At 35.1% G+C, this 15166-nt stretch overlaps 1 protein-coding gene across 1 annotated transcript; it reads left to right on the top strand.

Moving 5' to 3' along the window:
* Positions 1-5835: 5835 nt before the first annotated feature.
* LOC125665562 (alpha-L-fucosidase-like) lies at positions 5836-13702 on the top strand. The gene is made up of 8 exons (XM_048898268.2): positions 5836-6261; positions 9246-9352; positions 9495-9622; positions 10539-10672; positions 10934-11031; positions 12349-12481; positions 12574-12744; positions 13343-13702. The coding sequence occupies exons 1-8, from the start codon at positions 5912-5914 to the stop codon at positions 13587-13589; spliced, it is 1368 nt and encodes a 455-aa protein (XP_048754225.2). The 5' UTR covers positions 5836-5911; the 3' UTR covers positions 13590-13702.
* The last annotated feature ends 1464 nt before the right edge of the window (positions 13703-15166 follow it).

Here is a 15166-nt window from a genome sequence, read left to right as displayed (position 1 = left end):
TCACTATTAATGATCAACTGGTTTTAGAAACCTTATTATTAGAAATAAGGGATAAAACAATTTCTTATGCTTCATATATGAAAAAAAAAAAAGAAAGAAAGGAGGAAAAAGAATTAATTGAAAATATCAAAACATTGGAAGAAAATGTTTGTGACAGTAATATTGATGAACTGTCTAGTAAAAAACAAGATCTATAAAACATAAGAAAACACAAGTTACAAGGTAATTATGTAAGAAGTAGATCCAAATGGGTTGAAGAAGGCGAAAAACCATCAAAATGTTTTTGTGCTTTGGAATCCAGAAATTTTAAGAGCAAAATAATCCCTAGATTGGAAAATAATGAAGGGAGGGTAATATGTAAAACTTATACGGTACCAATTTTGATGCACCAGATGCGCATTTCGACAAATTATGTCTCTTCAGTGATACTCAACCGAAATGTTTGATACAAAAACTTTTTATGAACAATTATACAAGAAAACTGGAGTAAATAACAGTTTTGATTTTAACAATGAGCCAAGCTTCAAAGATATTCCGAAACTTTCTAATAAAGAATCAGAATCAATAGAAGGGGAAATTACTATTGAAGAAGCCTCCAATACTCTTTACTAAATGAAATCTAATAAATCCCCTGGATCTGATGGTTTTTCTGCTGAATTCTTCAAAATGTTTTGGAAATATATTGGTATTTTTGTTGTAAGGTCTATCAATTATGATGTAGAAGTAGTATTTTATCAGTTACACAAAGACATGGTATCATTACATTGCTACCGAAAGGTGACAAGCCAAGACAAATATATCGAAAGAACTGGAGGCCTGTCAGTCTGTGGAATACTGTTTATAAAATTGCATCAGGTTCAGTGGCTAGTAAAGTAAAACGGTATCTAGATAAAATAATCAACCCTGATCAAACAGGTTTTATTCCCAACAGGTATATTGGAGAAAATACAAGGCTTATCTATGATATTATGCATTACACTGATGAAGAAAATATACCTGGTTTATTATTACTTATCGATTTTGAAAAAGCTTTTGATACAGTGTCTTTGGAATTTATTAAAAAAACACCAACTTTCTTTAACTTTGGCAACTCTATTCGGAATTGGGTATCATTATTTTGTACAGATATTACATCTGCAGTAAATCAAGGTGGTAATCTCTCTGAAAACATCAATATTGGGAGAGGGGGTAGACAAGGTGACCTTTGTCACCATATATTTTTTTAATTTGTGCAGACATATTAGCTATTCAGATTAAATTAAACAAAAATTTAAAGGTATTACTGTAAACAGTGTAGAAAAGAAGATTTCCCAGTTGGCTGATGACACTTCACTTATTCTTGATGGCAGTAAAGAATCTCTCTTAGAAACATTGGAAACACTACAACAATTTTCAGAAATGTTTGGACTCTATATCAATTTTGACAAAACCCATATAGTATGGATTGGATCCAAAAGATTTAGTAATAAATTTTTACTGCCTAACTACAAGCTTAAATGGGGTACTTACAAGATTGAATATACTTGGAATACGTTTTTGTGGAACTAGAAAAAATGATGCCGCTAAACTATGAACCAAAATGTGTACATATTAAATCTTTACTTAAACATTGGGAAAAAAGATTGTTGACTCCCATTGGAAAAATCACAGTTATTAAGACATTGGCTTTGCCCTTATTAAACCATATCTTGATGTCAATCCGAAATCCCTTTGAGTTATATTGTAAAAATTTAGAAAAATTATTTTTTTCTTTCATATGGAATAATTCAACTAACAGGATAAAAAAAGAAGAAGCAATAGTTAAAAAATATGAAGATGGAGGATTGAAAATGGTAAATCTAATGTCTTTTATAGCTTCTATGAAATTATTTTGGGTAAGACATCTCGTTTTCTCCAGCAGAGGTATGGGACTGTTTATTCCCAATTTTCAGTTGAACAAATTCATTAACTGTGGGGTTGAATACATCACCACTCTTTTTTAAAAACACTGAAAAATAAATTTTGGATTGATGTATTCAAGTCCTACATTATATTACAGAGTCTTTTTGATGAGTCTACCGGTGCTGCTGATTCACCTCTATTTTATAATCCACATATTCATATTGGTGGAAACCCCTTTTTTAATAAACAAATGTTTGACATCAACATCATACTAATTAATGATATTATTAATGAAGATGGTTCACTTTTAGTTTTAAACATTTTTGTGATATTTATACAAACATTAGGATAATTTGTTTAGAATACAACAGCATTATTTATGCAGTAAGACCATGGATAAAAAATTCAGACACTGGAAAAACATCATGAAGCTCACAAGTCCATTAATCTTTCTCATTATCTCTCCCCACCCACATAATGATAATTATATACTGCTGGTGGACTGTTAGTCTCCGAGGGTCTCTACAGCCCAGTAGCTAAGTACTTCGTTACTAGCTTGAAAATACGGATGTATATTTAATTGTTGTGATAAAATTTAGAATTTCATTTCAAAATTAAGGACTATCTCCCTCATGCATATTTCTTACCCTTAGACGAATTTGACTCCACTTTTTTGGCACACTGTTTCCCCCTAAAATAGCTCTAGCAAGTTTATTGTTATTTCGGATTTCAAACAATTCGGTTGAGCATCACTGAAGAGACATTATTTGTCGAAATGCACATCTGGTGCATCAAAATTGGTACCGTATAAGTTTTATATATGACATTGTTATATTCATGTACTTTATTATGTGTACAAAAACCAATAAAAAAATCATAAATTGATTACTATAAAAGAAAAATACCAAATTAATTTATGTAGGCACTGTACAACAAAGTAAGACTGGAATATAATTCCTTACAACTTTATCTACATTATGTGTTTAAGAAAAATTTGTGTATTTCTCCATTTTACACATGTGGCAATGTCAAAAGTACAGACCACTTGCTATGGCGTCGGTGGCCTTGTGGTTAGGCCGTCAGACTCTCGACTGAAAGGTCGTGGGTTCGAATCCTGGCTGTGGCAGGACCGACGTTGTGTCCTTGGGAAAGGCGCTTTACATGAATTTCCTCACTCCACCCAAGTGTAAAAGGGGTACTTGGCTATAGACAGTGAAAGCTATTGTTGGAATGTTAGTGCTCTAGCGCTTGTTATGGCAGCCTGTACTGTATGCTTCCTAGGAGGCTGAAAAAGTTCTAGATTAATATAAGGTCTGCCGGGGTAATAATGCATTGTAAAGCGCTTTGAGCAGCATAGGCTGGAAAAAGCGCTATATAAAACCAATCAATAATTATCATTATTAAATAAATGAATATCGCGTTTTCATGATGTTGTAAGATAACCCCTTAGGTCGAGAAGTGTTGTTAAAAGCTAAGGTGTGAACGGAGGCTTTTTTCTTTATTTTAAACAACATTTCGAGACCGAGGAGTGTATCTTGCATCATCCACGAAAGCAAGAACTTTCTATTCCATTACCACTCAGAAATATACAGACAATCGATTTCTTTTACAGCTACAAATTAGGTCACTTCGTGACGTCGTGACAGTTTCCGAAACGGACTAGGCTTAAGCCTTTCATCAGAAATTGATGATTGACCATATATGTTCATTGAAACAAGGACTTCTAAATCAAGGTCTTTGAAGGTCATTTTGGAAAGGTCAAGGTCTCTCAGAACATGTAAATTCCTTATTTCAACAGTCTCTGTTAAAGAATTCCCATCTTCTAAACCTTTCATCAGAAACTGATCATAATGGATCACGAATAGTCCTTGAGACAGAGACGTTTAAACCAATGTCATATGGGAAAATGTCATGATCACTCGCATATACCTTTTATGAGGAAAACGTGCCTTATTTCAACAGTTTTCTAACAGGTATTGACGATACATCACACACGTAAATATTAGGAAAATGGCTCTCAGACAACGGTCACTCAAGATCATTTGTAATGGTGGACATCACTCAACATATACCTTATATGTGAAAAAGCCTTCGTTTTAACAATATTTAAGTTATTGATCATTGTGCAAGTCATTCCTCATAAGAAATAGTGTTTGTGAGTTCGATATAAAGGACACCACAGAGTCGTCCACTTCTGCTTCATACTTAGATATTTTATTGAAAGTAGACATTAAAGGCAAACTGACAACTCAACTGTATGACAAACGGGATGATTTCAGCTTCTCCATCGTCAACTTCCCATATTTATGTAGCAATATTCCATTATCACCTGCATATGGTGTTTATATATCTCAACTGATTCGATATGCAAGATCTTGTTCTGCGTATATTCAGTGTTTAAATCGAGGTAAGCTACTGACAAACACGTTGATGGTACAGGGGTTTCAACAGTCTTGATTGAAGTCAGCATTTCGCAAATTCTATGGTCGTTATAGTTCGTCAATACAACATATCATTGGGTCAAATGCTGTCTGACGTGTTTCATACCGATTGTTGAGCCGTTCTTGGCACACTGATTTTGACTGCGGATAACTCTGTTTACCTGATCAGGATATAGGGCTCACGGCGGGTGTGACCGGTCGACAGGGAATGCTTCCTCCTCCTAAGCATCGATCCCACGTCTGGTGTGTCCTGGGGTCCATGTTTGCCCAACCATCTACTTTGTATTGCTTGTAAGAGTTATGAGATTGATCACTGTTCGTTATCTTCACCTTTCATACACATACTTTCTATGCAATGTCCAGTTTTAGGTTATTAGAATACTTACATGTCTATCTCCAGAATTTGTAACGACTACTTCTTCTCATGTTCAAAGTCGAGGAAATGGGAGTGAGATAAGCCTATCTCCTTTCCATATACACTTTGTACAAGATGTGTTTAAAGAGATCAGGATATAGGGCTCACGGCGGGTGTGACCGGTCAAAAGGGGATGCTTACTCCTACTAGGCACCTGATCCCACTTCTGGTGTGTCCAGAGGTCCTTGTTTGTCCAACTCTCTATTTTGTTTTGCTTATAGGAATTATGAGATTAATCACTGTTCGTTATCTTCAGCTTTCATGCAAACAAGATCCATTTGTAATATAGTATTGGAATAGATTCAAATATGGATGTGTCATCATTACTAGGTGCAGATACCAGTATGGTGTATGGTAATAAAGAGGAGACATAATACACATCGACGTAATTGTCTTCTGCTTGAAAACGTGTTAGAAGGTCTTCAACAATCCAGTCCAAAAACGGGATTGATGAAGTAGACTTATAGTATTCCTTCGGAAATGGTATTTGGTCTGTGTTCCTGTTCTTAACATGATTATTATTATTATATTCATTTATAATGACAAAATTTCCTATAGTTTCTATGCGCTGTACAATGTTATGATAATAAAGTCATGATCTGGGTATCTTAATTATATTGTCAATTTATTTGCTTTTTTACACAGAACGGTCGTGGGTTGGTAGAGCATTCAATTCGTTCTTTCAGAGGTAATTAGCAAATCAACGTATGCAAATATTAAGAACATGGCTTCAACATTAAGTGAATACGGCCAATTCTTTGATGCTTTTTGTAAAAATAGAATTCTTCATTTCTCCGTTGCTATGGCTACTAAGCAATCATAAGTCTGTCCACGCATTGTCCCAGTTAGAGTATTATTGTTCTGAAATATCTGAGTGATTGATCAGAGTTTTACAATGCAACAGAAATGAGAAAAATTATTCTAGCGTCCGGAACGAAATAAGATTTTATCAGCTATGTCTTGTAGATATAGATAGTCAGTTTTATCTTAATCTCTAAGCGTATTAGTCGCTGTACAATATACTTATCAGTCAGATTACGTTTTATACCAAGAAGGTCATGGGTACAAAATTTTAATACATAAGAGACGTAGTTACATGTATGGAGGTTATCGCTGTCTGTAGGAGATTGACTTTTGAATCTTTAATCTCGTCACTTGATACTGTGCTCTCGTGATGTATGCACTAAATATTTGTGCACTAATTATATTATTCAACATCATTTCGCTAACAAAATGTCAAAATTATCAACCCACATGGGAGAGTATCGACTCTCGTCCAATCCCTGGGTGGTACGACGATGCCAAAGTGGGCATGTTCATTAACTGGGGAGTTTACACGGTGCCCTCTTGTACCAGTGAGTGGTTCTGGTGGTTCTGGAAAGGACAGCCACAAGCAAACGTGGTGGAGTACATGAAAAAATTCTACCCACCAAACTGGACGTATGCGGACTTCGCTAAGGAATTCCGTGCCGAGTTTTATGATCCATATAAGTGGAAAGACATTATTGTCTCATCTGGTGTAAAGTAAGTAATATCAAGAAATTTGAATCAATTTGAGATTGTGAATAAGTATTCTTTACACCATCTGATTTTTGGTGGACGTGATCGAAGCATTGCATCTCGGAACTACTGAAAATTCCTTATTTTACGCGAATACTAAAATATGGCGAAATGATTTGTATATGATAAATCGCGTGAACATAAATTAGCGTTTGGACTATTAATCAAGAGTTTTATTATTTATATGTATTTTAACTACAGAAAAGTAGAAGCGAATAATTTGATTTCGGGAGCGATGCCTCTCATGAAATCATGTAATAATAAATTCGTTGTGTATAAATAGTAATCTATAATATTTTCTCATCTAATATTCCATCGCCAAACGCTCGGCATGAGGTGTGAATGTCACGGGTCCTCGGAGATGACGTTAAAAACGGATGACCAATGTCACAGTAGGTGTGACACGCTAAAGAACCCTCACTGCTCAATGGCCATAAGCGCCGAGCATAGGCCTAAATGTGAAGTCCTTCAGCGGTCTTGGTGACGTCTCCATATGAGTGAAAAACTCTCGAGCGACACGTTAAACAAGATAAAATCAATCAATCTAACATGGGTGTTGGAGTTCGGACAGGGAGATCCACTTTCTCCTCTTTTATCTAACTCATTCGTACAATTTCTCTGCTCTCTCCCGCCCTTTACCCCGCTCGATCATTGTCCCCTTCTTCTCCCCACCGTGGATTACTGTGTTGTCAGCATGAATTCCGTTAAACCTCAGGATAAAAAAGAAGTCCTTGAAATGGTTCCCCTTTTTCAGACCGCCTCAAACTTAAAATCATTTATCTGAATTTATCGGTTATGTTCCTGAAACAGTTCGCCTTTCTCAGACCGCCTCAACCTTTACATGATTGATCTTAATTTATCGGTTATGTTCTGGTTTTGTAACTATTTTGTTTAAATGATGTATATTTGATATATATATTTGGAAGTATGATAATCAACATTGTAAATATACGTCTTAAACTACAGTTATCAGTAATTTTATCAGTTTAGATATGAAAAATGATAGGATGACAATATTGATGTGATGTTTACTTATCAATATGTATTACACTTACTCATTCGTGTTGATACCGAACACATATGTACACTATTTATATGTATGTACATTATTTATATGGATGTACACTATTTATATGTATGTACACTATTTATATGTATATACACTATTTATACGTATGTATACTATTTATATGTATGTACACGATTTATATGTATGTACACGATTTATATATGTGTACACGATTTATATGTATGTACACTATTTATATGTATGTACACTATTTATATGTATGTACACTATTTATACGTCAATATAGGCGTGTAAACACTAGACGATTTCATTGCTATTTTGATAAATGTACATTGTTATATTTTGGTTGGAGTGTCTGTAGAGCTATAACCTCTTGACCTTTGGATACTAGTCATGGTATAAATGTGAATAGTGGGATAAGCTGTGTAATAACTGATAATCATTTCTTTTCAAACCAAACAAGAGGAATTCAAATACCACTGATAAAAGAACGTTTGTGATATCATGCTGTGGTTAAGAGCAAATAAACTATCACTGTCTTATGCGTTTAAAATGAATTTTCATTCTTGAGTTGAATAATAAAGGACTTAATATACTACCCCGAAGAACTTCATTAAGATGGACTGTTATGGATAAAGATAATTTATTTTGTTTGAAAGATAAGGTTTGAACCCATCTCTAGATTTTAAGCATACCTTCATGTTCATCAGTTGGTATATCTGTTCCAGTGTTGATTTATTAGTTATCAAACGCTCTTTGCCATATGAAAAACCTTTTGAAAATCCAAATTAGTTATGTCTGAATATAAACTTCCGGGTATGACATTTATGGAATTGCAGTCTATTGTACAATCCTTCCCTGTATTAAACAAAACATTAATCAAGTAAACTGAAACTTCTGCTTGTATCAGCATTTAATAAATGTATTAAAGAAGCATCTGTGGAATGATTGCTTCTGAAACCAGAAATTAAAATGATTTAAAGACGTATCCTTCAACACTGTCAAAGTTCCATGGCATGGGTAACATACAAACTTATGTAACAGCAACGTTGATAAAAAGGAAATCCATTGAAATGGTTTTCAGTGGCTTCAGAGTCATGGTACACGTGACCATCGATTTCTAGATCAAATTTGATTATCATTTAATGATAATTAGTACTCTGTATCATCATTATGTTGCTTAGTAGAGGATTGAGAAAATCAAATCTGATTATCAAATTCTTAACATGGTACTCTGTACCATTATCAATACAACCTGCTTAGTAGAAGATAGAGAAACAAAGATAACTTTGAAAAGAGCAAATCCACTGCAATCGTCTATTTTATGAAAGAAGCCCAGAGCTAGCAATCCATGTTGTATCTTTATCAAAGAGGTACAAGACACCAAAGCAAATTGTATTGAATAAAGCTAGAAGATGTGCACAATTTTTTTTAATTGAACAAATTACTTTGTTTAGTGAAAAATTGTAGTTTTATTTTCAAAAAGCACAGGAGGAAAGAAATCAAAATCACTTGATGGACTCTAGTTCAGAATGATAACCTTACACCATCCCCCACTGAACGTAGGTATTAAAATTCAAAAGGAAAAAACACATAGGACTGGTTTTATCTACGAAAGGAAATCAACCATAATGTCATGGTAATATGATATATGGTGGATAATACTTCATATATATACTACACACTTAATTTAAAACACATTCTCGAGCGAGACGTTAAGCAAGATACAATCATTTAAAACAAAATCCAGGCTATATAAAAAAAGTCATCTGCAACTTGATAATGATTATATTTCCTACAAAATCACATCGCATGAAATGGAGAAAACGTGCCTTTTTACACTTTGTTGATTTTGACTCCAATACGTATTTCACTAATTTGTTCCACCTGAACAAAGCAGTTGCTTTTTTGCTTGTAGATATGTTGTGCTATCTTCTAAACACTGTGATGGATATAGCATGTACCCAACTAATGTGACATATCAATGGAATTCAAGAGACGTCGGTCCAAAGCAAGACCTAGTGGGTGAGATATAAATATTAATATAAACTCTATACCAATTTCAAGAACATGTTATTTAATTGTCATCTAATTGACGATTAAACTCTAGTAATTTATGTGTTAGCAATATATTTGATAAACATAACCATTACATATGTATATGCAGGTCCTTTAAAGGAGGCACTGAAGGGGACAGATGTAAAATTTGGGATCTACCATGCCATGATAGAATGGTTTAACCCAATATGGCTCACGGATCAAGAGAATAATTTCACCACTCAGAGATATGTCAAAGTGAGTTACAACAAGAAAGGCCCAACGAATACATGACATCTTACACGTTTGACAGGTGATGCCTACTCCTCCTAGACACCTGATCCGACCTCTAGTATGTTCAGGGGTCAGTGTTTGCCCCACACTTAATTTTGTATTCTTTATAAGATTTATGAGATTGATCACTGTTCCTTATCTTCACCTTTCATCTTTGAGAAAAGGTGTTCTTGAATATCAGGATACTTTACATTTCTTAAGAATGAAAAAGGGAAGATTACAAAAATTGGCCATTCTCATAAATCCCATAAAGAACAAAATTTAGAATGAAAAGGTGAAGATAACGAACAGTAATCAATCTCGTAACTCTTACAAAGAATACAAAATTAAGAGTAAGGCAAACACCGACCCCTGGATATATCAGAGGTAGGATCGGGTGCTTAGGGGGAGTAAGCATCCCCTGTTCACCTGTCACACCTGCTGTGAGTCCTCTACCTTAATCAGGTAAACAAAACAATCCGTAGTCACATCAATATATATAGAGCGACCTAAGAATTGGTATAAAAGACGTCAGACAGCATTCGAAGTAATAACAAATTGTATTTGCAAATCCGATCGTTATAGCAGCCATATAATTTGTGAAATGTTGACTTTAAAGGGGACGGTTGAAACCCAGTACCATCATATTGTTTTAGGTAACCTGCCGCTTTTTAATTGATTGATTGATTGATGTTTTCCGCCATATTTAACAATTTTTCAGTTATCTGGCGGCGCCCAGTTTTTATTGGTGGAAGAAAAAACCCAGATACAATGTACCTGGGAAGAGACCACTGACCTTCCGAAAGTAAACTGGGAAACTTTCTCACTTACCGGAGCGAGCGGGATGGTGTCTGATTTGTACGGATTAAACCAATGTATCAAACGGTTGTACGTTTTGTAGGATTATATACACCCCCAGCTTTATGAAATTATCAACACTTACCAGCCAGATGTCCTGTGGAATGACGCCTGCTGGTTAGCTCCCAGTTGGTATTGGAACTCTACAATATTCTTAGCTTGGTTGTACAACAAGAGGTAAATGATAGAAATAAAGATTTGTATGTATGCATCTGTTTATTACAACATTTGGTGAGGAAAGGAAGAGAAAAATATGAATGTTGATTAATTAAGTCTCCCAAAGAAGTTTTAAATGATATCAACAAGTTTGCACTCGAGTTAGAATTTACCAGTATTATTTAGGACATAAATGCTGAATAGATCATTTGTTTTCGACCTACTACAAATAAATTATTGTTTGGTCTCTTTACTCTGATGTCGTTTTTGTTATTCCTGCAGTCCAGTGAAAGACACTATCGTGGTAAATGACAGATGGGGATATGACTGCTTCTGCAAGCATGGAGGGATATGGACATGTTCTGACCGTTTCCATCCGGGTATTTGAAATATATATTTTGATAGATCTTACCAAAACTCTTTAAGACACCGGTAGACTGTTATTTATTTTTAAAACTGATAATTTCCGATGGGCATGTATTGGTTACTTAATGTTTTTATTTCTATTAAAAAGAAATATGAATTCATCACCTGCATATGGTGTTTATATCTCTCAACTGATTTTATCAGCAGGATCTTATTCTGCGTATGATCAGTTTTGAAATCGAGACAGGCTACAGACATCACTGTTCCTTATCTTCGCCTTTCTCAAACAAGTCAATGTTAAATGGCTTTCAACAGTCTCCTCTAAATTTAAAATTTCACAGATTCCATGGTCGTTTTAACGATTTAGTTTACCTATACAACCTGCCATTATGTGAAATCGAATCGGACTTGTTTAAAACCGTTTGTTAGGTCGTTCTTGGCATTCTGATTTTGATTACGGATAACTCTGTTTACCTTTTTATGGATAACTCTTTTTACTTGATCAAGATATAGGCCTCATGGCGGGTAAGAACGGTCGACAGGGGATGCTAACTCCTCCTAGGCAGCTGATCCCACCTCTTGTGTGTTCAGGGGTCCGTCTTTTCCCAACTATCTATTTTGTATTGCTTACCTTTTCAATATATTCATAGCGAAACTGCAAGCAACCTTTAATTATAAATACGTGATTGTTCTCATTTCTATAAAGGTGAAGATAACGAACAGTGATCAATCTCATAACTCCTATAAAGAGGAAGAAAACGAACAGTGATCAATCTCATAACTCCTATAAAGGTGAAGAAAACGAACAGTGATCAATCTCATAGCTCCTATAAAGGTGAAGATAACGAACAGTGATCAATCTCGTAACTCCTATAAAGGTGAAGATAACACAGTGATCAATCTCGTAACTCCTATAAAGGTGAAGATAACACAGAGATCAATCTCATAATTCCTATAAAGGTTAAGATAACACAGTGATCAATCTCAGAACTCCTATAAAGGAGAAGATAACGAACAGTGAATAATCTCATAACTCCTATAAAGGTGAAGATAACGAACAGTGATCCATCTCATAACTCCTATAAAGGTGAAGTTAACGAACAGTGATCAATCTCATAACTCATATAAAGGTGAAGATAACACAGTGATCAATCTCATAACTCCTATAAAGGTGAAGATAGCGAACAGTGATCAATCTCATAACTCCTATAAGCAATACAAAATAAAGAGTTGGGCAAAAATGTTTTTATTCATAGAACTTTGCGATCAAATAATTAAATTTTAAATACAAATCATTCTAACAGAAGTACATGTACTGTTGATTTGTTTAGGTCATGTTATGCCACATAAATGGGTGAATGCCATGACGATAGACAGAGGGTCCTGGGGGTACAGGAGAAACGCTGATCTAAGCCAGTACTACTCCATAGAAGAGCTGTTAGAGGAAGTGATTTACACCATTAGGTACACTACACCGTAGTGACATTGGAAGTGTACTAGATCGATGTTGATTTAATCATTATTTCTATTTCAATGGGTTTTCTTTACTTTACCAGTTATGGAGGGAACATATTGATTAACGTTGGGCCAACATCATGGGGGACCTTTGACCCAATTTATGAGGAAAGATTCCGTCAGTTGGGCTCATGGTTAAAGGTCAATGGAGAAGCTATATATAAATCAACGCCTTGGACTCATCAGAATGACACAGTAACAAATACAGCGTGGTAAGTCAATAAAAAGAATAGCACATAAACAAATAGGGCACGCTATGTCAGGAGAATTTTGTGGCAACAATTGCGTAACCGGAAGTGAATCGATTAGTTCTAGTGACCAGAGTGACAGTGACAGATAGGGTAGGGGAAGTTGAACTTCTAATGGTTTAATATGCAAATAAAAGTAAGTAGACTTTTCATGCCATGAATAACAATTATGTGGACTTTGTGAAGGCCTAGGGGTCAATGATAGTGATAAATGTGTAATGTTAACTCAACAAAATGACAGAGTGAGAAATTGGTCATGTTAAGTCACTAGAAAGACTCAGTGAGAATTGGGTCACATCAAACCACCATAATGAGGGTGTGATATATAGGACATAGTAAATCTGAAAATTTTCAATTTGTAAATACTCTAATCATGATGGATTGCGTGAAATAGGGAAGTCAACATTGCGCCACCATAAAAATAATTTTACAATTACATTAGTAAGTGTCACGTTCAATCATCTTCAAGGTTTCTATGATCAATTTAAATATTTAAGCTATTTTATAGTGAAAGTTTATTCCAATGCACTCACACAATTTTATGAAAAATTTGAATTTACAGGTACACAGCGTCCAAGTCAGAAAAGGATGTTGTTTATTGTATAATATTGAATTGGCCGTATGATGACGAGGTGACCTTGGGAGCGTTGAAGGACATCCCAGTCTCTGAAATAACATTGCTTGGGTCAGATGCGGTAATGTCCTTTGCGCAAGAGTCAAATGGTCTTAAAGTTGTATTCCCCGCCCTTAGTGTCCGTAAGATGCCATGTGAATGGGCCTGGACTTTGAAGATTACACTAAAAGCATAATTTTTATACTTTGTTTGAATAAAGTACTTGTAATCCATATAACGATTTCCTCGTACAAACTGATTTTCATGTATTATGATGTTATTCTATTCAATATATGTGTTTAGTGACAATGTCTGTGTTTAGTTCTTTAATACATTGTTTGTATTGTGATTTGCCTATAGTTTATACATACGTTATCAATAGCAAGGTCTTACTGTCCTCAGTGGTATACCCATGTATCCATTAAGTTTTGGATTTTTATTCTTGTGAAATTCTGATCCCTTCAAATATATGGTTTCCTGATCTGCGAAATGATTTGTTGCGGCAAAATTTCAGATCGATTTATAAACAAGAGGCCCACAGTCCTTATCGGTCACCTGAATACTAGTGAAAAAGTATCACTACTTCCATTGGCTATGAAATCTAGAATTTTTTTTCCTGTTCTGAATATCTAAGCTAATTCTAATGTTCAGCAACGGTATAAAACAAGATGCGTTCTTAAAACTTCACTACCCTCAAAAGTGCACACACTGATGGAAGGCTTCAAATAATAGGTGTATTAACATCAAAACATCAAAAGATACCACTAATTTGGACTCATCCTAAAGTAATAACCCTGGGTTATGAAATTCAGCATTATTTTTTTTTTACATCCATTTCTGCTATTCCTAAGTATGCATTTAGATTTTATACAGCATCAACAAACTTACTCATAAATACAATATATTAAGTTTGGTCCCACCCTGAGGTCAGAACCTTTACACTGGGGATCATCAAATTTACAATTTTGGAAAAAGAATACCTGATCTATCCATTTAGTTTTAATTTAGTATCAATAACACTAAAGATGAAGTCATTTAAGTGTTTTACACATAAACATTTTATAACAAGTTTGGCCCCTCCCTGAGGTCAGAATCCCTATCCTGGGGATCATGAAATTTACAATTTTGGTAGCGGCCGTCCTGCTCTACATCACTATGCACTTAGTTTTTCTTTCACGTGTGTGGTTCTTGAGAAGATTTTTTAAAATTTGTCAATTTTGGACAGTTTTTGCCCCGCCCTTAGGGCCCCAGGGGTGCTGAAGTCCTGAAATGTACAATTGATGTCCTCCTTGTCCCAATGATGTTTCATATTAAATTTGAAAAGAATTGGAATGGCAGTTATCAAGAAGTTAAAAATGTTCAATTGTTAACGCAGGACGGACGACAACCAATTCAATAGGTCACCTGAATTTACTCAGGTGACTTAGATATCAATTCGCTATGGAATATTTCTTCTTGTGCTTACTGTTATGAAACGAAATGTTTGTTTGGTTGTTTTATACTGTTTAACGTCCTTCTAGAGAATTTTTCACTCATATGGAGACGTCACCATTGCTGAAGAAGGACTACAAAATTTAGTCCCATGCTCGGCGCTTACGGTCGTTGAGCAGGGAGGGATCTTTATCGTACCACACCTGCTGTGACACGGGACCTCGGTTTTCGCGGTCTCATCCGATGGACCGCCCCATTTAGTAACCTATTACGACAAGCAAGGGGCACTGAGGATCTATTCTAACCCGAATCATCACGGGCTGTAAGTGATATGTGAGAAAG

This window comes from Ostrea edulis, chromosome 10, assembly GCF_947568905.1.
Source record: "Ostrea edulis chromosome 10, xbOstEdul1.1, whole genome shotgun sequence".
Classification (NCBI taxonomy): Eukaryota; Metazoa; Mollusca; class Bivalvia; order Ostreida; family Ostreidae; genus Ostrea; species Ostrea edulis.
This window is presented reverse-complemented; position numbering and strand designations above follow the sequence as displayed.